This window comes from Schistocerca cancellata, chromosome 10 (assembly GCF_023864275.1).
Source record: "Schistocerca cancellata isolate TAMUIC-IGC-003103 chromosome 10, iqSchCanc2.1, whole genome shotgun sequence".
Lineage (NCBI taxonomy): Eukaryota > Metazoa > Arthropoda > Insecta > Orthoptera > Acrididae > Schistocerca > Schistocerca cancellata.
The window spans coordinates 193,021,099-193,047,972 of NC_064635.1; the positions used below are offsets into that span (position 1 = coordinate 193,021,099).

At 43.7% G+C, this 26,874-nt stretch overlaps 1 protein-coding gene across 1 annotated transcript in view; it reads left to right on the plus strand.

Annotated features, from left to right (window-relative positions):
• LOC126106246 (ammonium transporter Rh type A-like) overlaps positions 1 to 26,874 on the plus strand; it is a 191,817-nt gene that overhangs the window by 163,915 nt on the left and 1,028 nt on the right. The window contains exon 6 of the mRNA XM_049912472.1: positions 24,564 to 24,701. Coding sequence (XP_049768429.1) covers positions 24,564 to 24,701 — 138 coding nt within the window. The remainder of the gene's footprint in view (positions 1 to 24,563; positions 24,702 to 26,874) is intronic.

The following is a 26,874-nucleotide window of genomic DNA, read 5'->3' on the forward strand; positions in this document are numbered from 1 at the left end:
TCATACGATTTTGTCCGCGAAACGATTAGAAATGGTTTTGGTCGTGAGCTGTCGCACTATTAGTTCAAATGAATGGAATTCGTGGTACTAATACCGACTTGGTTTCTTATTTTACCATTAAAATTTTCACTTCTGTGGTGTCGTTTGGATCCTTTTTTGCGAGGGAATAACCGGAATATTGATAGGATTTCGGATTTATGATGGGAAATTTACGCTTTCTTCGTCCCTCACTATTGTATCATATTCTGTATGCACTGATTTTTTTTTGCGTCTTTTTGTTGCTAAAATTGTTCGTTCTCTCTACCACTATTTCTCTGAGCAGTTTCTCTCTTTAAACGATAAGTTGTTCCTCTTTTTTTACTACACAGCACAACTCTTCTGTTAAGACGATTTTACCGGAGTGCCACGTTATATTCCAGCTCATTCAAGAATATGCGAGAACATTCCTTAACAAGTTGCTAAAATTGATCGCTCAGAAAACTTTATTTCTTCGCGTAGTTTCTCCCTCTAAGATCCGAAATCTTGGATACTGACTAGGAGAGGTCACGATGTTGGGATCACTGATTTACTTCAATATTTGTACTCCTTTAGTAGCCCATTGAAATGGAAATGTCGTGTGGCTAGGGCCTCCCGTCGGGTAGACCGTTCGCCTGGTGCAGGTCTTTCAATTTGACGCCACTTCGGCGACCTGCGCGTCGATGGGGATGAAATGATGATGATTAGGACAACACAACACCCAGTCCCTGAGCGGAGAAAATTTCCGACCCAGCCGGGAATCGAACCCGGGCCCTTAGGATTGACAGTCTGTCACGCTGACCACTCAGCTACCGGGGCGGACTAGTAGCCCATTAAAACAATGTAACATGCAAGTAGTATGGTGCAATACTGTGGCAATACCGAGAAAATCATAAGAGGAGATTTACACACGTAGTATGTAACTCATGTATGTGTGCTAGATGTAAGAAGTCACACTGGTCGAACGATAACCCGCACGCTACCTCCGCGTGTTCGGTCAGAGGGCTGCCCGCCCTCTGTAATAAAAAAAAAGCCGAGTAAAGGCATCAACTTCAACGGATGTCTTCTGATGTCCGCCCAGACCAAATGCAACAAACAGTACCAAAAAAAAAAAAGCAGTTAGCGTTAAGGAGGAGGAGGAGGAGATTACTGTTTAACATCCCGCCGACAACGAGGTCATTAGAGACGGAGCACAAGCTCGGATTACGGAAGGATGGGGAAGGAAATCGGCCGTGCCCTTTCTAAGGAACCATCCCGGCATTTGCCTGAAGCGATTTAGGGATTTCACGGAAAACCTAAATCGGGATGGCCGGACGCGGGATTGAACCGTCGTCCTCCCGAATGCGAGTCCAGTGTGCTAACCACTGCGCCACCTCGCTCGGTCAGTTAGCGTTAACTCTGTGATAAAAGGTCGTGGACGATGCGACGGTTCGAATCCTGCCAACATTTATTTTTTAATCTGTAATTTTTACATCACAAGTCACATTTTTTAATTTACACGTTTGAGATGTAATAAAATGAAGAAAAAAAAAACAGGTGCATTGTCACGACTTTCTAGTGAATTTCGTTTCCTATGTTATGTGACTGTTTACGATTTGTAATTAAATTTTCGAGGACGAAGGACAGCCTTGGAAAGCCAAAGACAAACGTCGATAAATAATGATGCGCAGTCAGTACTATAGTAACTCACAATGTCCCAGACCGCAAGCGTGATGTGGAATTACTCTTCGAATGTGCTGTCGACATCACACGACGATGCAGACATGGAAAACATAAATCGAAACTACGTGCAAGTACTTCACGCAATTAACACGTGGTCTTTCATTAATTACCTCTTAAATATCATGTAATGTAAATAATATGGCCAGTGAGGAAAAAAATTAGCTAATAAGTTGTAACGGGAGTCGAACCGTGGCCTCATACACTGTCGTTTTACGCTGCTCGAAAGCTAACCACTTCACCACCACGAACTCTGCTGTCACGCACCTTTTTAATGGCCTACTGAAAGTGTACAAAGTTTGAAATAAATATGTGATCTCAGCGTCGAGGCCTCCCATTGTGAGTTTTTATTTCAGTAGATAACCTTCAGTTCTCTGGAATATATATTTAAAAAAAAACGACGTTCGAACAGGCCCTGAAGCCCCAACGGCACCGACCGGCCGCCGTGTCATCCTCAGCCCTCAGGCGTCACCAGATGCTGATAGGGAGCAGCGTGTGGCCAGCACGCCGCTCTCCAGGCTGTTGTCGGTCCTCCTCAGCGTTGCCACTTCTGCTGCTCCTCAATGGGCTTCACAAGCAGAGATGGGCAAAACTGTTCTTTTCAGAGATTGGATCAGAACTGTTCACTCCCTGAAATGAATGAGCTCTTTTTCATGACTCACCACTCATTTACAATAGAAAATAAATGGAAGGCACATTGCGCTTTAAACTTGGTTTATTCCAGTAGTATACCTGTATTTTGATCTTATTTGATCCTATTTTGAAGTAACACAGATAATGAGTAAGAATTTTGTATTGTTTATTGAAATTTCCACGATATGACAAAGTTTTTGATTATTGATTTATTTTGCACTATCGTGGTTTTCTGGGTGATCGGAAAATGTTGTAACTTGAGATTTACATTAACAATATATTTGGCTATAATGTATTAAAATTTCGTTAACCTCATACAAATACATCGCAAGCCATATATTTTTAAAGTGAACGTTTCGTTCCAAAGACGCCTAAAATCGCAAAATCCGTACCAGAATAAGAAAAAAAATATAAATTTGACAGTAAAACGAAAGTGCTGCATATAGCCTTACGCAGAATAAAACAAGGAAAATATTGGTGTATCACATTTTGCGATATGTTTATCGGTTCGCTCGTAATTAAAGCGTAAATTCGAGTGTCCATAATAAAAATCCTATAGTAAGAGGAGTCATCAGGAACCTAATCTAATCAGTTTAAACAAATGAAAATAAAATAAAAACAATTGATGTATACACAACATAATAATGTAATATACATAGCGGTATTACTACGAAGAACAATATCCAGTAGGGACGAACTGCGATGCAGAGGCGCTGAGTCGAGCAGATCGAGCCGCGAGCTGTATTACTGCGTGAGCTGAGACTGCAGAGACCAGAGTGACACCTGAGTCGCTTTGCTCGACGCTCTGGCTAGAGTCGAGACGGTGGGGCGAGTGTTGAGCGGGCGAGTTCCGAGGGTGGGGGGAGCGGTGAACTCACCTGCTCCGAGACAAATCGTCCGTTCCCTTGCGAGCAGGTAGTTGCAAGTAGTTCCTATGTTATCCGCTAGGTGGCTCACTGTCCTGTTGCTCGCATCAACTGCCCAGAGGGCAGGACGTGCGACTGAAACGATCGCCGACAGAGTGCGATGCGAAGTTAAGCTGCGCCAGACACTGCAAGCGGCAGACGACGCACAGAGACGGCACGGCATATGTGAAACACAAAATCCAATGGGGCACTGCACAATGCAGGCAGCCAAGGTAGAAGCAGGGCAGAGGCCGGCGCTGGCTGTGTTGTGTGGTGTGCACTGTGCTCTGACCAGCAGAGGCGCTGCTGATATGCTCCGTCTCTCTCTCTCTCTCTCTCTGCCGTGGGAAACGTTTGGAGCCACCGTTCCTTTTTTTCTGAATCACTGATTGTTCACTCCTTTGAAAGATTGAACTCTATGAATTAGTTCAAGAGCGGATCCCCCATCTCTATTCACAAGATCTGAGGGCAGCCCGCTTGCCAACAGCACTCGGCAGACCTGATCGCTGACCCATCCAGGTGCTAGCCAAGCCCAACAGCTGTTAACTTTGGTGATCTGGCGGTAGCCGGTGCTACCACTGCAGCAAAGCCGTTGGGTCTCTGGGATATAAATATATAAAGACTATAAATATTTTGTTTCAGCCATAAAATTTAGCTCTTATAGAAAGAAAAGGCTCGAACTGGCCGAACCGTTTATACACTACTGGCCATTACAATTGCTACACCACGAAGATGACGTGCTACAGACACGAAATTTAACCGACAGGAAGAAGATGCTGTGGTAAGCAAATGATTAGCTTTTCAGAGCATTCACACAAGGTTGGCGTCGGTGGCGACACCTACAACGTGCTGACATGAGGAAAGATTCCAACCGATTTCTCATACACAAACAGCAGTTGACCGGCGTTGCCTGGTGAATCATTATTGTGATTCCTCGTGTACGGAGGAGAAATGCGTACCATCGGTTTCCGACTTTGATAAAGGTCGGATTGTAGCCTATCGCGATTGCGGTTTATCGTATCGCGACATTGCTGGTCGCGTTGGTCGAGATCCAATGACTGTTAGCAGAATATGGAATGGGTGGGTTCAGGAGGGTAATACGGAACGCCGTGCTGCATCCCAACGGCCTCGTATGACTAGCAGTCGAGATGACACGCATCTTGACCGCATGGCTGTAACGGATCGTGCAGCCAGGTCTCGATCCGTGAGTCAACAGATGGGGACGTTTGCAAGACAACAACCATCTGCACGAACAGTTCGACGACGTTTGCAGCAACATGGACTATCAGCTCGGAGACCATGGCTGCGGTTACCCATGACGCTGCATCACAGACAGGAGCGCCTGCGACGAACATGGGTGCACGAATGGCAAAATGTCATTTCTTCAGATGTATCCACGTTCTGTTTACAGCATCATGATGGTCGCATCCGTGTTTGACGACATCGCGGGAACGCACATTGGAAGCGTGTATTCGTCATCGCCATACTGGCGTATCACCCGGTGTGATGGAATGGGGTGCCACTGGTTACACGTTTCGGTCACCTCTTGTTCGCATTGACGGCACTTTGAACAGTGGATGTTACATTTCAGACGTCTTACGACCCGGGGCTCTATCCTTCATTCGATCCCTGCGAGCCGGCTGCGGTGGTCTAGCGGTTCTAGGCGCCTCGGGCATGGATGTGTGTGATGTCGTTAGGTTAGTTAGGTTTAAGTAGTTCTAAGTTCAAGGGGACTGATGACCATAGATGTTTAGTCCCATAGTGCTCAGAGCCATTTGAACCATCGATTCCTGCGAAATCCTACATTTCAGCAGGATAATGCACGACCGCATGTTGCAGGTCCTGTACGGGCCTTTCTGGATACACAAAATATTCGACTGCTGCCCTGGCCAGCACATTCTCCAGATCTCTCACCAATTGAAAACATCTGCTCAATGGTGGCCGAGCAACTGGTTCGTCACGATACACCAGTCACTACTCTTGATGAACTCTGGTATCGTGTTGAAGCTGAAGTGCACGCCATCCAAACTCTGTTCGCCTCAATGCCCAGGCGTATCAAGGCCGTTATTACGGCCAGTGATGGTTGTTCTGGGTACTGATTTCTCAGGATCTATTCACCCAAATTGCGTGAAAATGTAATCACATGTCAGTTCTAGTATAATATATTTGTCCAATGAATACCCGTTTATCATCTGCATTTGTTCTTGGTGTAGCAATTTTAATGGCCAGTAGTGTATATAAAAAGGCATACTTTTACAGGTCCCCCCCCCCCTTCCAACTCCACACTTCTCAACCACCGGAAGAATTTCTGTGGCCGCCCATACTGAAGACCACTATGATGAGATGGCGACCAGTTCAACACTAATATCTCCACAACCACAAGAGCTGCCGCCACACACAACCATTAAAGTGCACATTGGAGAAACCTAGGGCTGTGGACGATCTTGCAGATAGGGCTTATGTACGCTGTCTGAAGTTAGTTGCCGGCCGAAGTTGCCGAGCGGTTCTAGGCGCTACAGTCTGGAACCGCGCAGGTTCGAATCCTGCCTCGGGCATGGATGTGTTTGCTGGCCTTTGGTTAGTTAGGTCTAAGTAGTTATAGGTTCTAGGGGACTGGTGACCTCTGAAGTTAAGTCCCATAGTGCTCAGAGCCATTGAAGATAGTTGTTAATAAAACAGACATCTTTCACGATGGAAGCGTGTGGAATATCTTACAAGGCTGCAGATATGAAGAGGTCCGAATCTATGTCTACAGTTACGTAAGTGTTTGGAATGCTACCATACGGTGCTTGGCGGAGGGTACCCTGTAGCACTAGCAGTCTTCCTCTCCTGTTAGAGTCGCAAATAAAGTGAGGGAAAAACAGTTGTCTTTATGTCTTTGTATGAGCCCTAATTTCTCGTATCTTATCTTTGTGTTCCTTACGCGCAATGTATGCTGGCGGTACCGGTAGTAGAATCGTTAGACTGTCAGCTTCAGGTGTCGGATCTCTAAATTTTCTCAGTAGTGTTTCTCGAAGAGAACGCCGCCTTCCCTCCAGGAATTCCCGAAGCATTTCCGTAACACGTACATGTTGTTCCAACGTACAGGTAACAAATCTGGCCGCCAGCGTCTGAACTGCCTCGATGTCTTCCTTCAGTCCGACCTGGTACGGATCCCAAACACTCGAGCAGTACTCAAGAATAGGTCACACCAACGTTTTGTATGGGTCACCTTCACCGATGAACCACACTTTCCGGAAAGTCTCCCAATAAACCGAAGTGGACCATTTGCCTTCCCTACCACAACTCTCGCTCCACCTGATATCACTGTGCAACGTTACACCCAGATATTTAAACGACTTGACTGTGTAAAGCAGGACAACAGTAATACTGTATCCCAACATTACAGTTTTTTTTATTCCTACTCATGTGCATTAACTCACATTTTTCCACATCTAGACCTGCCATTCACCACATCAACTAGAAATTGTCGTCTTGTGTCTTTCTACACCTCAATACGTTTCCGTACATCACAGCATCATCAGCAAACCACAGCAGAATGCTGCCCACCCAATCATTTATGTATATAGAGAGAACAACAGCGATGCTATCAGACTTCCCTGCGGCACTCCTGACGATACCCTAGTCTCTGATGAACACTCCCCGTCGAGGACAACACAATGGGTTCTACTATTGCAACGTATATGCAACTAATTGCGCAGCAGCAGCGGCTAATGTAAGGTATATGCAACCAATATACGTTCGGTAGTGAAACTGTACTCAATAAGCAACATGAGCTATCAGGAAACAGAATCTAACCTGCCTAACAGTGTGTGCGTTTTGTATGAGTGTCAGTTTCACTGTCATTTAAGCCCTGAACAAATCGTTACACGAAAAACTTAAAACTAACATTCGGATAACCCATCTGACTGCGTTTTTTAATAATAATTTACAAGTGATAGAGAATCTGACTTGTGCAACTGAATTTACTGGACTAGAGTACGTGACATGTTGTGGTGTGTCAGTGTCTCTGTTTTGGCCCTACGTTTTGCATCCACATCTTTAGGTGACTGCCTTTTTCCATGCGGTTTACAGCAGTTCGCAGCAGCATGCAGCAGCAGCAGCAGCTAAAGCTTATTGTTACTAAGAATGAGTATAATAAAAAGGTGTTTGTTTGGTTCCTGTTAATTACTAAATAACTTGTAAGAAGGGATTTAATAAATTATTGTATTTAACCCTTCAGAATCGTCATGACCATATATTAATAATGGCGAAATGCCTCACGGTGACCTTATAAGTATCAATAATGGCTGAGTGCTAGATAACAAATTATTTCAATTTCGAAGTTACATCAACATTGTGGAGAATAATTAATAATTCTTATTGTTTGGAAGTTAAGGAGGCTCCTTTAACTGACAGGCAAAGCATGGGATTGTTGCAAATTCGGAATAACAATCACGAACCTAACCCTGCAACTGCTTTTGCGCTGTGCTTGTGAATTTTACCTTGAATTCCATCTTCAAGCGTAGTTAAGTCATCTAAATCTCGCCCGGATATATAAATTAAATCAGGCCTTGGGTGAGATGAGATCTGCCATCACCGACGTGATGGCAGCGTGATACGTCTTCTGTGTCCGAGCTCTCGACCAACACTACTGAAATTTTACTCTCGCAGACAGACCTCGTCTCACAACAATGCTTATAATCGTGTTCACATGTCTCGCCCTCAGATTGTTACTATCGATATCTAAGTGTTTACACAATGCAAAGAATAGCGTTAAGTTGGATATACAGGGTGTTTCAAAAATTACCGGTATATTTGAAACGGCAATAAAAACTAAACGAGCAGCGATAGAAATACACCGTTTGTTGCAATATGCTTGGGACAACAGTACATTTTCAGGCGGACAAACTTTCGAAATTACAGTAGTTACAATTTTCAACAACAGATGGCGCTGCAAGTGATGTGAAAGATATAGAAGACAACGAAGTCTGTGGGTGCGCCATTCTGTACGTCGTCTTTCTGCTGTAAGCGTGTGCTGTTCACAACGTGCAAGTGTGCTGTGGACAACATGGTTTATTCCTTAGAACAGAGGATTTTTCTGGTGTTGGAATTCCACCGCCTAGAACACAGTGTTGTTGCAACAAGACGAAGTTTTCAACGGAGGTTTAATGTAACCAAAGGACCGAAAAGCGATACAATAAAGGATCTGTTTGAAAAATTTCAACGGACTGGGAACGTGACGGATGAACGTGCTGGGAAGGTAGGGCGACCGCGTACGGCAACCACAGAGGGCAACGCGCAGCTAGTGCAGCAGGTGATCCGACAGCGGCCTCGGGTTTCCGTTCGCCGTGTTGCAGCTGCGGTCCAAATGACACTAACGTCCACGTATCATCTCATGCGCCAGAGTTTACACCTCTATCCGTACAAAATTCAAACGCGGCAAACCCTCAGCGCCGCTACCATTGCTGCACGAGAGACATTCGCTAACGATATAGTGCACAGGATTGATGACGGCGATATGCATGTGGGCAGCATTTGGTTTACTGACGAAGCTTATTTTTACCTGGACGGCTTCGTCAATAAACCGAACTGGCGCATATGGGGAACCGAAAAGCCGCATGTTGCAGTCCCATCGTCCCTGCATCCTCAAAAAGTACTGGTCTGGGCCGCCATTTCTTCCAAAGGAATCATTGGCCCATTTTTCAAATCCGAAACGATTACTGCATCACGCTATCTGGACATTCTTCGTGAATTTGTGGCGGTACAAACTGCCTTAGACGACACTGCGAACACCTCGTGGTTTATGCAAGATGGTGCCCGGCCACATCGCACGGCCGACGTCTTTAATTTCCTGAATGAATATTTCGATGATCGTGTGATTGCTTTGGGCTATCCGAAACATACAGGAGGCGGCGTGGATTGGCCTCCCTGTTCGCCAGACATGAACCCCTGTGACTTCTTTCTGTGGGGACACTTGAAAGACCAGGTGTACCGCTAGAATCCAGAAACAATTGAACAGCTGAGGCAGTACATCTCATCTGCATGTGAAGCCATTCCGCCAGACACGTTGTCAAAGGTTTCGGGTAATTTCATTCAGAGACTACGCCATATTATTGCTACGCATGGTGGATATGTGGAAAATATCGTACTATAGAGTTTCCCAGACCGCAGCGCCATCTGTTGTTGAAAATTGTAACTACTGTAATTTCGAAAGTTTGTCTGCCTGAAAATGTACTGTTGTCCCAAGCATATTGCAACAAACGGTGTATTTCTATCGCTGCTCGTTTAGTTTTTATTGCCGTTTCAAATATACCGGTCATTTTTGAAACACCCTGTATTGTTTTATGAAATGGAGAGTTCTGACACACTGCTTACACTACTCAAGAATTCTTCGAGCCAGTCAGATATCTGTGAACGTGTTCCATATGCTCGTACCTTCATTAACAGCCTGCATTGGGACAACGTGTCAAAAGCTTTCCGTAGATCTAGAAATATGGCGTCTGCCCGTTGCCATTCATCCATAGTTCGCAGTGTATCATGTGAGAAAAGCGCAAGTTAAGTTTTGCACGAGCGATGCTTTATAAAACCACGCTGATTCGTGGATGAAAAGTTTGTTACATTCGAACTGACAATATGTTCAAGGATTCTAAAGCCACCATTTATTGTAGCATAAACCAAGTCACCCCGCTGAACATTACGTTTTTCAAAGCGCTTACTGAACTGTTGATATTGCTGGGCACAGTGCACTCTGAGGGGTGTCGATTGTGATTGGAGCACAGCCCTAGGAAGCACAATACCAAAGCCTTGCGACCAACAAAGTGATCAACCACCACAAATGATGGTGCAGATTAATTTGAAACAAGGTACTGTGGCGCAGTGGAAAACGTCTTGTGTAAGTGAACACTATTAAGCGTAAAACAGATGGGTACCAAAACACTACACTGTTGTTGTGGTCTTCAGTCCCGAGACTGGTTTGATGCAGCTCTCCATGCTACTCTATCCTGTGCAAGCTTCTTCATCTACCAGTACCTACTGCAACCTACATCCTTCTGAATCTGCTTAGTGTATTCATCTCTTGGTCTCCCCCTACGATTTTTACCCTCCACGCTGCCTTCCAATACTAAATTGGTGATCCCTTGATGCCTCAGAACATGTCCTACCAACCGATCCCTTCTTCTGGTCTAGTTGTGCCACAAACTTCTCTTCTCCCCAATCCTATTCAATACTTCCTCTTTAGTTATGTGATCTACCCATCTAATCTTCAGCATTCTTCTGTTGCACCACATTTCAAAAGCTTCTATTCTCTTCTTGTCCAAACTACTCGTATTTACCGTCCATGTTTCACTTCCATACATGGCTACACTCCATACAAAAACTTTCAGAAATGACTTCCTGACACTTAAATCTATACTCGATGTTAACAAATTTCTCTTCTTCAGAAACGCTTTCCTTGCCATTGCCAGTCTACATTTTATATCCTCTCTACTTCGACCATCATCAGTTATTTTGCTCCCCAAATAGCAAAATTCCTTTACTACTTTAAGTGTCTCATTTCCTAATCTAATACCCTCAGCGTCACCCGACTTAATTCGACTACATTCCATTATCCTCGTTTTGCTTTTGTTCATGTTCATCTTATATCCTCCCTTCAAGACACCATCCATTCCGTTCAACTGCTCTTCCAAATCCTTTGCTCTCTCTGACAGAATTACAATGTCATCGGCGAACCTCAAAGTTTTTATTTCTTCTCCATGGATTTTAATACCTACTCCGAATTTTTCTTTTGTTTCCTTTACTGCTTGCTCAATATACAGATTGAATAACATTGGGGAGAGGCTACAACCCTGTCTCACTCCCTTCCCAACCGCTGCTTCCCTCTCATGCCCCTCGACTCTTATAACTGCCATCTGGTTTCTGTACAAATTGTAAATAGCCTTTCGCTCCCTGTATTTTACCCCTCCACCTTTAGAATTTGAAAGAGAGTATTCCAGTCAACATTGTCAAAAGCTTTCTCTAAGTCTACAAATGCTAGAAACGTAGGTTTGCCTTTCCATAATCTTTCTTCTAAGATAAGTCGTAAGGTCAGTATTGCCTCACGTGTTCCAGTATTTCTACGGAATCCAAACTGATCTTCCCCGAGGTCAGCTTTTACTAGTTTTTCCATTCGTCTGTAAAGAATACGTGTTAGTATTTTGCAACTGTGGCTTATTAAACTGATTGTTCGGTAATTTTCACATCTGTCAATACCTGCTTTCTTTGGGATTGGAATGATTATATTCTTCTTGAAGTCTGAGGGTATTTCGCCTGTTTCATACATCTTGCTCACCAGATGGTAGAGTTTTGTCAGGACTGGCTCTCCCAAGGCCATCAGTAGTTCCAATGGTATGTTGTCTACTCCGGGGGCCTTGTTTCGACTCAGGTCTTTCAGTGCTCTGTCAAACTCTTCACGCAGTATCATATCTCCCATTTCATCTTCATCTACATCCTCTTCCATTGCCATAATATTGTCCTCAAGTACATCGCCCTTGTATAGACCCTCTATATACTCCTTCCACCTTTCTGCTTTCCCTTCTTTGCTTAGAACTGGATTTCCATCTGAGCTCTTGATGTTCATACAAGTGGTTCTCTTATCTCCAAAGGTCTCTTTAATTTTCCTGTAGGCAGTATCTATCTTACTCCTAGTGAGATAAACCTCTACATCCTTACATTTGTCCTCTAGCCATCCCTGCTTAGCCATTCTGCACTTCCTGTCGATCTCATTTTTGAGACGTTTGTATTCCTTTTTGCCTGCTTCATTTACTGCATTTTTATATTTTCTCCTTTCATCAATTAAATTCAATATTTCTTCTGTTACTCAAGGATTTCTACTAGCCCTCGTCTTTTTACCTATTTGATCCTCTGCTGCCTTCACTACTTCATCCCTCAAAACTACCCATTCTTCTTCTACTGTATTTCTTTCCCCCATTCCTGTCAATTGTTCCCTTATGCTCTCCCTGAAACTCTGTACAACATCTGGTTCTTTCAGTTTATCCAGGTCCCATCTCCTTAAATTCCCACCTTTTTGCAGTTTCTTCAGTTTTAATCTACAGGTCATAACCAATAGATTGTGGTCAGAGTCCACATCTGCCCCTGGAAATGTCTTACGATTTAAACCTGGTTCCTAAATCTCTGTCTTACCATTATATAATCTATCTGATACCTTTTAGTATCTCCAGGGTTCTTTCGTGTATACAACCTTCTATCATGATTCTTAAACTACACACTAAACACTACACTATGTGGTCAAAAATATCCGGACACCTCCAAAAACAAACGTTTTTTATGTTAGGTGCATTGTACTGCCACCTACTGCCAGGTACTCAATATCAGCGACCTCAGTAGTCATTAGACATCGTTAGAGAGCAGAATGGGGCGCTCTGCTGAACTCACGGACTTCGAACGTGGTCAGGTGATTGGGTGTCAATTGTATCATACGTCTGTACGCGAGATTTCCACACTCCTAAACATCCCTAGGTCCACTGTTCCCCATGTGACAGTGAAGTGCAAACGTGAAGGGACACGTACAGCACAAAAGCGTACAGGCTGACCTCGTCTGTTGATTGACAGACCGCCGACAGTTGAAGAGGGTCGTACTGTGTAATAGGCAGACACCTATTCAAATCATCACACAGGAATTCTGTATTGCATCAAGATGCATTGCAAGTACTATGTCAGTTAGGTGGGAGGTGAGAAAACTTGGATTTCATGGTCGAGCGGCTGCTCATAAGCCACACTTCATGCCGGTAAATGCCAAACGACGCCGCTCTTGGTGTAAGGAGCGTAAACAATGGACGATTGAACAGTCGGAAAAACGTTGTGTGGAGTGACGAATCACCGTACACAATGTGGCGATCCGACGGCAGAGTGTAGGTATGGCGAATCGCCGGTGAACGTCATCTGCCAGCGTGTGCAGTGCCAACCGTAAAATTTGGAGGGGGCGGTGTTATGGTGCTGTTTTGCGCGGCACTATCACAGCACAGGCCTACACTGATGTTTTAAGCCTCTTCTTGCTTCCAACTGTTGAAGAGCAATTCGGGGATGGCGATGGCATCTTTCAACACAATCGGGTACCTGCTCGTAATGCACGGTCTGTAGCGGAGTGGTTACACGACAGTAATGGACAGTAATGGACTGGCCCGCACAGAGTCCTGACCTGAATCCTATAGAACACGTTTGGGATATTTCGGAATTTTGACTTCGCGCCAGGCCTCATCGACCGACGTCGATTCCTCTCCTCAGTGCAGCACTCCGTGAAGAATGTGGCTGCCATTCCCCAAGAAACGTTCCAGCACCTGTTTGAACGTATGCCTGTGAGATTGGAAGCTGTAATCAAGGCTAAGGTTGGGCCAACGCCATATTGAATTCCAGCATTGGCGATGCAGGGCGCCACGAACTTGTAAGTCATTTTCAGCCAGGTGTCCGGATACTTTTGATCACGTAGTGTATTAAGGGGGAGAGGGAGGTTCCAGCTATGAATGGAAGCAAATGACAGCTATAAAAATTAGATTTATCATCTTTGAACATGACAGTTATCCAGTGATATCCATCAAGTACCATCCACAAATGACATAAGAAATCATATATCTAAAGAATAACCTTGTCACAAGTGAGTATGGAGGAGAAAACACAGTTACGTTAAATTGGATGATTTGGTTAGTGACGCGAAAAGCTGTTAGTTAAATAGTGAGAGCACAAGGAAAGATAGGAGTGAACACCGTAAGTTTTCTAGAAACGCGTGTTGAGAGCAACTAACTGGATGCGGAACTTTAAGATTCCGTACTGTGAATTCCACAAAATTAGAAGGTATTCGAATCACAAGAAAAAGTTCGGCAATGTGTTAAAAATTGTATTTGAAAGAATGGGCATTGGTTAATAATAAAAAGAAGACTGTGTTGACAATGATGTATTGCAGTTACCTTAAGGATATTATTTAAAATTTTACTGTATATTTGTGGTGTGTGCCTTTTCTACTTCAGAGAGTAGTTTTTGAAATTTGTAAGCTAATGTACAGAACTTAAGTGACAGTCAGATTGTGTGTCTAATAGTGTCAAAAAACAAAACATTAAAGCTGCATTATTGGTTTATATTAGAAAAAAAAGCGGTCTGGGATAGTGTCTTTGTTTCATAACCGAAACGTCTACGGTCCGGGGTTCGAATCTCCTCGCTGCTTAAATTTTGTTTGATAATCAGCATTGGCGGCCGAACACTTGCAGCAAAACGAGTCACCCTCATTCTGCCAACGGTCTTGTAAAAGAGGGCTAGGGGTGGGAAACTGCCCCTGAAGGCGGAAGGATCAACGGCATGAGGAAACAGAAGGCAATGAAAACCACTGCATTAAAGACACGAACGTGTATCCATAGGATATGTGACCTGTAATTGAAGAAGTGTCATGATGATCTCCCCTTTAGCAAAAGATTCCGAAATAGTCCCACATTCGGATCTCCGGGAGGAGACTGCTAGGAGGGAAGTTACTATGAGAAAATGATATAAGATAATCAACGACATAATAATATTCTACAAGTCGGGACGTGGAATGTCAGAAGCTTCAACGTGGTATGGAAACTAGAAAATTTGAAAAGGGAAATGCAAAGGCTCAATCAAGATATAGTAGCGGTCAGTGAAATGAAGTGGAAGGAAGACAAGGATTTCTGATCAGATGAGTATAGGGTAATACGAGTATCAACAGCAGTTGAAAATGGTATTTCAGGAGTAGGATTTGTTATGAATAGGAAGGAAAGGCAGAGAGTGTGTTACTGTGAACAGCTCAGCGATAGGGTTATTCTTATCAGAATCGACAGCAGACCAACACAGACAACGATAGTTCAGGTATACATGCCGACGTCGCAAACTGAAGATGAAGAGATAGAGAAAGTGTATGAGGATACCCGTGGTCTAGGGGAGCCGGCACGGTAGCTCAGCGTGTTCGGTCAGAGGGTTAGCAGCCCTCTGTAACAAAAAAACTGAGTTAATCGATCAACAACGAACTTAAACGGATGTCTTACGACGTCCGCCCCGAGCAGATTCAACGAACAAAAGCGAACAAAATGAGATTACATAAAAAAATGGGGTAGCGTCTTTGATTCATAATCAAAAACGTCTTCGGTCCCGGGTTCGATCCCCGCCACTGCCTAAATTTTGATAAATAATCAGCATTGGCGGCCGAAGACTTCCGGCATAAGAAGTCAGCCTCATTCTGCCAACGGCCTTGTCAAAGAGGGCGGAGGAGCGGATAGAGGTTCAGGGCACTCTTTTGTCCTAGGGGTGGGAAATTGCCCCTAAAGGCGGAAGAATCAGCAATGATCAACGACATGAGAATGCAGAAGGCAATGGAAACCACTGCATTAAAGACACGTAACGTGTATCCACAGGACATGTGGCCTGTATTTGAAGAAAGTGTCATGATGATCTTTCCATTGGCAAAAGATTCCAGAATAGCCCCCATTCGGATCTCCGGGAGGGGACTGCCAAGGGGGAGGTTACCATGAGAAAAAGATTGAATAATCAACGAAAGGATAACGTTCCACGAGTCGGGGCGTGGAATGTCAGAAGCTTGAACGTGGTAGGGAAACTAGAAAATCTGAAAAGGGAAATGCAAAGGCTCAATCTAGATATAGTAGGGGTCAGTGAAGTGAAGTGGAAGGAAGACAAGGATTTCTGGTCAGATGAGTATCGGGTAATATCAACAGCAGCAGAAAATGGTATAACAGGTGTAGGATTCGTTATGAATAGGAAGGTAGGGCAGAGGGTGTGTTACTGTGAACAGTTCAGTGACCGGGTTGTTCTAATCAGAATCGACAGCAGACCAACACCGACAACGATAGTTCAGGTATACATGCCGACGTCGCAAGCTGAAGATGAACAGATAGAGAAAGTGTATGAGGATATTGAAAGGGTCATGGGCGACTGGAATGCAGTTGTAGGGGAAGGAGTAGACGAAAAGGTTACAGGAGAATATGGGCTTGGGACAAGGAATGAAAGAGGAGAAAGTCTAATTGAGTTCTGTAACAAGTTTCAGCTAGTAATAGCGAATACCCTGTTCAAGAATCACAAGAGGAGGAGGTATACTTGGAAAAGGCCGGGAGATACGGGAAGATTTCAATTTGATTACATCATGGTCAGACAGAGATTCCGAAATCAGATACTGGATTGTAAGGCGTACCCAGGAGCAGATATAGACTCAGATCACAATATAGTAGTGATGAAGAGTAGGCTGAAGTTCAAGACATTAGTCAGGAAGAATCAATACGCAAAGAAATGGGATACGGAAGTACTAAGGAATGACGAGATACGTTTGAAGTTCTCTAACGCTATAGATACAGCAATAAGGAATAGCGCAGTAGGCAGTACAGTTGAAGAGGAATGGACATCTCTAAAAAGGGCCATCACAGAAGTTGGGAAGGAAAACATAGGTGCAAAGAAGGTAGCTGCGAAGAAACCATGGGTAACAGAAGAAATACTTCAGTTGATGGATGAAAGGAGGAAGTACAAACATGTTCCGGGAAAATCAGGAATACAGAAATACATGTCGCTGAGGAATGAAATAAATAGGAAGTGCAGGGAAGCTAAGACGAAATGGCTGCAGGAAAAATGTGAAGACATCGAAAAAGATATGATTGTCCGAAGGACAGACTCAGCATACAGGAAAGTCAAAACAACCTTTGGTGACATTAAAAGCAACGGTGGTAACATTAAGAGTGCAACGGGAATTCCACTGTTAAGTGCAGAGGAGAGAGCAGATAGGTGGAAAGAATACATTGAAAGCCTCTATGAGGGCGAAGATTCTTCTGATGTGATAGAAGAAGAAACAGGAGCCGATTTAGAAGAGATAGGGGATCCAGTATTAGAATCGGAATTTAAAAGAGCTTTGAAGGACTTACGGTCAAATAAGGCAGAAGGGATAGATAACATTCCATCAGAATTTCTAAAATCACTGGGGGAAGTGGCAACAAAACGACTATTCACGTTGGTGTGTAGAATATATGAGTCTGGCGATATACCATCAGACTTTCGAAAAAGCATCATCCACACAATTCCGAAGACGGCAAGAGCTGACAAGTGCGAGAATTATCGCACAATCAGCTTAACAGCTCATGCATCGAAGCTGCTTACAAGAATAATATACAGAAGAATGGAAAAGAAAATAGAGAATGCGCTAGGTAACGATCAGTTTGGCTTTAGGAAAAGTAAAGGGACGAGAGAGGAAATTCTGACGTTACGGCTAATAATGGAAGCAAGGCTAAAAGAAAATCAAGACACTTTCATAGGATTTGTCGACCTGGAAAAAGCGTTCGACAATATAAAATGATGCAAGCTGTTCGAGATTCTGGAAAAAGTAGGGGTAAGCTATAGGGAGAGACGGGTCATATACAATATGTACAACAACCAAGAGGGAATAATAAGAGTGGACGATCAAGAACGAAGTGCTCGTATTAAGAAGGGTGTAAGACAAGGCTGTAGCCTTTCGCCCCTACTCTTCAATCTGTACATCGAGGAAGCAATGATGGGAATAAAAGAAAGGTTCAGGAGTGGAATTAAAATACAAGGTGAAAGGATATCAATGATACGATTCGCTGATGACATTGCTATCCTGAGTGAAAATGAAGAAGAATTAAATGATCTGCTGAACGGAATGAACAGTCTAATGAGTACGCAGTATGGTTTGAGAGTAAATCGGAGAAAGACGAAGGTAATGAGAAGTAGTAGAAATGAGAACAGCGAGAAACTTAACATCAGGATTGATGGTCACGAAGTCAATGAAGTTAAGGAATTCTGCTACCTAGGCAGTAAAATAACCAATGACGGACGGAGCAAGGAGGACATCAAAAGCAGACTCGCTATGGCAAAAAAGGCATTTCTGACCAAGAGAAGTCTTCTAATATCGAATACCGGCCTTAATTTGAGGAAGAAATTTCTGAGGATGTACGTCTGGAGTACAGCATTGTATGGTAGTGAAACAGGGGTTGTGGGAAAACCGGAACAGAAGAGAATCGAAGCATTTGAGATGTGGTGCTATAGACGAATGTTGAAAATTAGGTGGACTGATAAGGTAAGGAATGAGGAGGTTCTACGCACAATCGGAGAGAAAAGGAATATGTGGAAAACACTGATAAGGAGAAGGGACAGGATGATAGGACATCTGCTAAGACATGAGGGAATGACTTCCATGGTACTAGAGGGAGTTGTAGAGGGCAAAAACTGTAGAGGAAGACAGAGATTGGAATACGTCAAGCAAATAATAGAGGACGTAGGTTGCAAGTGCTACTCTGAGATGAAGAGGTTAGCACAGGAAAGGAATTCTTGGCGGGCCGCATCAAACCAGTCAGTAGACTGATGACAAATAAAAAAAAAAAGAGGATACTGAAAGGGTAGTACAGTACGTAATATTGTTGTTGTTGTCTTCTGTCCTCAGACTGGTTTGATGCAGCTCTCCATGCTGCTCTATCCTGTGCAAGCTTCTTCATCTCCCAGTACTTACTGCAACCTACATCCTTCTGAATCTTCTTAGTATATTCATCTCTTGGTCTCCCTCTACGATTTTTACCCTCCACGCTGCCCTCCAATGCTAAATTTGTGATCCCTTGATGCCTGACAACATGTCCTACCAACCGGTCCCTTCTTCTTGTCAAATTGTGCCACAAGCTCCTCTTCTCCCCAAATTCTGTTCAATACCTCCTCATTAGTTATGTGATCTACCCATTTAATCTTCAGCATTCTTCTGTAGCACCACATTTCGAAAGCTTCTATTCTCTTCTTGTCCAACCTATTTATCGTCCATGTTTCACTTCCACAAATGGCTACACTCCATACAAATACTGTCAGAAATGACTTCCTGACACTTAAATCTATACTCGATGTTAACAAATTTCTCTTCTTCAGAAACGCTTTCCTTGCCTTTGCCAGTCTACATTTTATATCCTCTCTACCTCGACCATCATCAGTTATTTTGCACCCCAAATAGCAAAACTCCTTTACTACTTTAAGTGTCTCATTTCCTAATCTAGTTCCCTCAGCATCACGCGACTTAATTCGACTACACTCCATTATCCTCGTTTTGCTTTTGTTGATGTTCATCTTGTATCCTCCTTTCAAGACACTGTCCATTCCGTTCAACTGCTCTTCCAAGTCCTCTGCTGTCTCTTACAGAATTACAATGTCATCGGTGAATCTCAACGTTTTTATTTCTTCTCCATGGATTTTAATACCTACTGCGAATTTTTCTTTTGTTTCCTTTACTGCTGGCTCTATATACAGATTGAATAAAATCGGGGACAGGCTACAACCCTGTCTCACTCCCTTCCCAACCACTGCTTCCCTTTCATGCCCTTCGACTCTTATAACTGCCATCTGGTTTCTGTACAAATTGTAAATAGCCTTTCACTCCCTGTATTTTACCCCTGCCACCTTTAGAATTTGAAAGAGAGTATTCCAGTCATCATTGTCAAAAGCTTTCTCTAAGTCTACAAATGCTAGAAATGTAGGTTTGCCTTTCCTTAATCTATTTTCTAAGATAAGTCGTAGGGTCAGTATTGCCTCATGTGTCCAATATTTATACGGAATCCAAACTGGTCTTCCCCGAGGTCAGCTTCTACCAGTTTTTCCATTCGTCTGTAAAGAATTCGCGTTAGTATTTTGCAGCTGTGACTTATTAAACTGATAGTTCTTTAATTTTCACATCTGTCAACACCTGCTTTCCTTGGGATTGGAATTATTATATTCTTCTTGAAGTCTGAGGGTATTTCACCTGTCTCGTACATCTTGCTCACCAGATGGTAGAGTTTTGTCAGGACTGGCTCTCCCAAGGCCATCAGTAGTTCCAATGGAATGTTGTCTACTCCCGGGGCCTTGTTTCGACTCAGGTCTTTCAGTGCTCTGTCAAACTCATCACGCAGTATCGTATCTCCCATTTCATCTTCATCTACATCCTCTTCCATTTCCGTAATATTGTCCTCAAGTACTTCGCCCTTGTATAGACCCTCCTTCCATCTTTCTGCTTTCCCCTCTTTGCTTAGAACTGGGTTTCCATCTGAGCTCTTGATATTCATACAAGTGGCTCTCTTTTCTCCAAAGGTCTTTAATTTTCCTGTAGGCTGTATCTATCTCATCACTAGTGAGATAAGCCTCTACATCCTTACATTTGTCCTCTAGCCATGCCTGCTTAGCCATTTTGCACTTCCTGTCGATCTCATTTTTGAGACGTTTGTATTCCTTTTTACCTGCTTCATTTACTGCATTTTTGTATTTTCTCCTTTCATCAATTAAATTCAATATTTCTTCTGTTACCGAAGGATTTCTACTAGCCCTCCTCTTTTTACCTACTTGATCCTCTGCTGCCTTCACTACTTCATCCCTCAGAGCTACCCATTCGTCTTCTACTGTATTTCTTTTCCCCATTCCTGTCAATTGTCCCCTTATTCTCTCCCTGAAACTCTGTACAACCTCTGCTTTAGTCAGTTTATCCATGTCCCATCTCCTTAAATTCCCGCCTTTTTGCAATTTCTTCAGTTTTAATCTACAGTTGATAACCAAGAGATTGTGGTCAGAGTCCACATCTGCCCTTGGAAATGTCCTACAATTTAAAACCTGGTTCCTAAATCTCTGTCTTACCATTATATAATCTGTCTGATACCTTCTAGTATCTCCAGCATTCTTCCGTGTATACAACCTTCTCTTATGCTTCTTGAACCAAGTGTTAACTATGATTAAGTTATGCTCTGTGCAAAATTCTACCAGACGGCTTCCTCTTTCATTTCTGTCCCCCAATCCATATTCACCCACTATGTTTCCATCTCTCCCTTTTCCTACTCTTGAATTCCAGTCACCCATGACTATTAAATTGTCGTCTCCCTTCATTACCTGAATAATTTCTTTTATCTCATCATACATTTCTTCAATTTCTTCATCATCTGCAGAGCTAGTTGGCATATAAACTTTTACTACTGTAGTAGGCATGAGCTTCGTGTCTATCTTGGCCACAATAATGCGTTCACTATGCTATTGGTAGTAGCTTACCCGCACTCCTACGTTTTTATTCATTATTAAATCTACAGCTGCATTACCCCTATTTGATTTTGTATTTATAACCCTGTATTCACCTGACCAAAAGTCTTGTTCCTCCTGCCACCGAACTTCACTAATTCCTACTATATCTAATTTCAACCTTTACATTTCCCTTTTTAAATTTTCTAACCTACCTGCCCGATTAAGGATCTGACATTCCACGCTCCGATCCGTAGAACGCCTGTTTTCTTTCTGCTGATAACGACGTCCTCTTGAGTAGTCCCCGCCCGGTGATCCGAATGGGGGTCTATTTTACCTCCGGAATATTTTTCCCAAGAGGACGCCATCATCATTTAACCATACAGTAAAGCTGCATGCCCTCGGGAAAAATTACGGCTGTAGTTTCCCCTTGCTTTCAGCCGTTCGCAGTACCAGCACAGCAAGGCCGTTTTGGTTAGTGTTGCAATGTCATATCAGTCAATCATCCAGACTGTTCCCCTTGCAACTACTGAAGAGGCTGCTGCCCCTCTTCAGGAACCACACGTTTGTCTGGCCTCTCAACAGATACCCTTGCGTTGTGGTTGCACCTACGGTACGGCTATCTGTTTCGCTGAGGCATGCAAGCCTCCCCACCAACGGGAAGGTCCATGGTTCATGGGGGGAGGAGTAGTGTATATATCCTTTATATGTAGTGTATATGTAGTGTATATATCCCTTACCATAATTTCGTGTTAACAATATTAGCTTATTCCCAGAAATAAGCGGCTGTCACTCAGTTAATACTCGTCAGAAATCAAACCTGCATTTGGATCGGACTTTCTTAACTGTTGTGCAGAGAGGTGTGCAGTATACTGCTGCATCATTTTCAATGTCAAAAGACTTCAAAAATCTTAGCAGTAATCCACGCGCTGAAGTGTTTCCTCATGGGTCACTCCTTCTTTTATGTCGAAGAGTTCCTGGAAGAATTAAGCTCATTCTTGTTGCATTCTTAATTGAGTTTGCTTAAACTTTAGCTTGACTTTTTCCGGATTCATAAACATATTATTTTTATCATTACTTTTATGTTGTAATTTCATGTAGTGACACGTTCCATGACCTTGGAGATATGCTCGTCAGTTTGGTCCTACGGAACTTGACGTGTGAGTAAATAAAATAATTAAAAGTCTGTCTGCAATCGAGCGTATATGGACATCATCGGGCAACTCCATCGTCATCCACAAACAGTATTAACCGTCCCTGTATTGACCGACCACATGCAACAGGCAAGGACGTACATCCCACAAATTGACCTCCGGAACCGGTACAACTTAACGCTTGCACGTTTGCATGCTTGCGTTAACAACCTGACGGTCATGCCAGTTATTAATGTACCAGCGTTTACAACGGCTTATTCCACGCTTATACACTACTGGCCATTAAAATTGCTACACCAAGAAGAAATGCAGATGATAAATGGCTATTCATTGGACAAATATATTATACTAGAACTGACATGTGATTACGTTTTCACGCAATTTGGGTGCATAGATCCTGAGAAATGAGTACCCAGAGCAACCACCTCTGGCCGTAATAAAAGGCCTTGATACGCCTGGCCATTGAGTCAAACAGAGCTTGGATGGCGTGCACAGGTACAGCTGCCCATGCAGCTTCAACACGATACCACAGTTCATCAAGAGTAGTAACTGGCGTATTGTGACGAGCCAGTTGCTCTGCCTCCATTGACCAGACGTTTTCAATTGGTGAGAGAGCTGGAGATTGTGCTGGCCAGGGCAGCAGTCGAACATTTTCTGTATCCAGAAAGGCCCGTACAGGACCTGCTGAAATGTAGGGTTTCGCAGGGATCGAATGAAGGGCAGAGCCACGGGTCGTAACACACCTGAAATGTAACGTCCACTGTTCAAAGTGCCGTCAATGCGAACAAGAGGTCACCGACACGTGTAACCAATGGCACCCCATACCATCACGCCGGGTGATACGCCAGTATGGCGATGACGAATGCACGCTTCCAATGTGCGTTCACCGCGATGTCGCCGAACACGGATGCGACCATCACGATGCTGTAAACAGAACCTGGATTCATCCGAAAAAAAAATGACGTTTTGCCATTCGTGCACCGAGGTTCGTTGTTGGGTACACCATCGCAGGCGCTCCTCTCTATGATACAGCGTCAAGGATAACTGCAGCCACGGTATCCGAGCTGATAATCCATGCTGCTGCAAACGTCGTCGAACTATTCGTGCAGATGGTTGTTGTCTTTCAAACGTCCCCATCTGTTGACTCGGGGATCTAGACGTGGCTGCACGAACCGTTACAGCCATGTGGATAAGATGCCTGTCATCTCGACTGCTAGTGATACGAGGCCGTCGGGATCCAGCAGTGCGTTCCGTATTACCCTCCTGAACCCTCCGATTCCATATTCTGCTAACAGTCATTGCATATCGACCAACGCGAGCAGAAATGTCTCGATACGATAAACCGCAATCGCGATAGGCTACAATCCGACCTTAATCAAAGTCGGAAACGTGAAGGTACGCATTTCTCCTCCTTACACGAAGCATCACAACAACGTTTCACCAGGCAACGCCGGTCAGCTTATGTTTGTGTATGAGAAATCGGTTGGAAAGCTTCCTCATGTCAGCACGTTGTAGGTGTCGCCACCGGCGCCAACCTTGTGTGAATGCCGGCCGGGGTGGCCGTACGTTTCTAGGCGCTACAGTCTGGAACCGCGTGACCGCTACGGTTCGAATCCTGCCTCGGGCATGGATGTGTGTGATGTCCTTAGGTTAGTTAGGTTTAAGTAGTTCTCAGTTCTAGGGGACTGATGACCTTAGAAGTTAAGTCCCGTAGTGCTCAGAGCCATTTGAACCATTTTTTGAACCTTGTGTGAATGCTCTGAAAAGCTAATCATTTGCATATCACAGCATCTTCTTCTTGTCGGTTAAATTTCGCGTCAGTAGCACGTCATCTTCGTGGTATAGCAATTTTAGTGGCCAGTAGTGTATTAATCTGTGATCTTGCCGTGTGAAACACTTAAGTATGTTACTCAGACAAATTATTCCCAAAATTTCATCCCTCTACATTAAATATTTTGGGTACTGTGATTTCTTTCCGTCAGTGTGTTTAGCACATTAACTAGTTTGTAAAGTAATCAGATGTTTGAAGCTATTTTATGTATGGCAGTTGCACTGTGTATCGAATCGGCGGTGTACTGGTAAGTCATGAAACCCTCAGTTCGATGTATCTACATATTCCATGTCTGCCTGCGGTGTCCAGGTCCAGGTCCAGAACGCGTCGCTGGCTGGAGGCGTGGCGGTCGGTGCCAGCTGCGACATGGTGCTCCACCCTGCCGGCGCCATCGGTGTGGGGCTGGTGTCCGGTGTCGTCTCTTCCATGAGCTACACCTACCTCCAGGTAACGCCCACACGACTATCGCCTTGCAGAGGCGGACACCGTTCGTACCATTTTCAGAAATGCGTAATAAATGTCAGTCTTTAGGGTACATATGTGCCTTTTTCACATAAAAACTGGCCAAGTCCGAGTAGGACTCAACTAGTGAAGGTTCCTTTGAATCTACCAGGCGTACCGGTATGAAATGAGCGTTATTTTGTGAAAATGATACACTAATTTTGAATTGAAGAGTAAAAACATTTTATTCACTGACCATTGCTTTCTATACATTTTGACCACCTTTCTGGCAATTTGTGGACACCACGCCAATTGAAATATTCGTCTTTTGAAGCAAACCAATCCGACACCCAATTTTCGACTTCTTCGTAGGAATCGAAGTGTTCCTCAGCCAATGCATATCCCATTGATGAAAACAAATGGCAGGCGGAAGGGGCCAAGTCTGGTGAATACGGCGGGTGGGGTAGCAGCTCCCAGCCAAGTGTTTTGATTGTATCCTGATCCAGGTTTGTTTTGGGTGCACGTGCATTGCCGTGTAAAAAAATTACTTTGCCATGTGTTCTGGTCCATTATGGTCTTTTTACGATAAATGCATAGTTCAAATTGCTCATTTGTTTTCTGTAGCGATTAGTATTCACAGTTTCACCGGGTTTTAAAAGCTCATGATACCCCACAGCTTTCTGATTCCACCAAACACCGAATCGATCTGGTCTTGCAGTCGATGTTGATGGTTCTCCCAGATCAACCCACGATTTTTTTCCGTTTAGGATTCTTAAAATAAATCCATTTTTCATTGCCAGTAACAATTCGATGCAAAATTGATTTTCTTTCATGTCTTGGAAGCAAAATTTGACAAATGGTTTTTCGGTTTTCCATCTGTCTTTCATTCAATTCATGTGGCACCCATTTTCCACACTTTTGGATCTTTACCATAGCTTTCAAACGGTCAGAAATTGTTTGTTGTGCAATATTTCGCATTTCTGCCATTTTCTTCTGACTCAAAGTATCATCTTCATCCAATACTGCTTGCAATTCGGCGTCTTCGAACTTTTTTGGTGGTCTTGCACGTTCTTCATTTCTTACATCAAAATCATTATTTCTGAACCGTTGAAACCACCTTTTGCATGTTGCTTCTGGTAGAGCATGATCACCATATGCCTCGACAAGCATTCGATGCGACTCTGCAGCACTTTTTTTTTTCAAATGAAAACAAAAAATTAATGCTTTCCGCAAATCATCACTTACTGATACAAAATTGGACATTGTTAACACGATGAAAACATATGATGTTGTTTGTTCCATGACTCGATGTATACTGAGTATCTTTGACAGATGTCATACCAACCAAACAAAAAAAAAATTAAGGCTCGTTCACAACAAATGTTCTCTATCGACACATTTGTAATGTTTAAAGCTTTCCCGGCGTACTGATTGTTCCATAAAAACACGGGAGAACTGCCGGATATCAGTAACTTCCTGCCACGATATTTCGGCGCAGAGTCTTCTGGCCATCTTCAGGTGAATGCCACTGTAGTAGTACTGGCGAGTACGCGCTGAGCTCCGCTATTTAAAGCCTTCTGAGGTGACATTGCGCATGCGCTGCTCAGCGTGCGCGTTCATAACGGCTCCGTGCGCTGCGCCTCGCGCCCTCCACTGCGAAAGCCTGGCGTATCGGTGTCAGGTCGATTTCCATCTTTATGCAGATAACTACGTCGACTACGAAGTTTCTCTATAACAGGATTCCAAGCAGAGTTCAGCTGATAACCGCTATCTCGATTGATGAGAGTCTCGTTGTCAGACAATCTTATTTCCACAGATTCATTGATAATCGAGCTCCAAAAGTTTGATGTATGGGCCAAAATTTTTGTGTCGTTGTAATTCATGGAATGGTCTGTGGAAATACAATGTTCGGCGATTGCGGACTTGGTGGGTTGGAGAAGGCGAGTATGCCGTTGGTGTTCCACAATGCGTTCCTGCACAGTTCGTGTTGTTTGCTCTATATATGATTTGCCGCATTCACACGGAATTTTGTAAACACCTGGTTTACGCAGGCCCAGGTCGTCTTTAACGGATCCCACCAGTGATGAAATTTTGGAAGGAGGGCGAAAGATGACTCTCACTTGATACTTTCTCAATATTCTGCCTATCTGTGAAGAAATATTCCCAATAAATGGTAGAT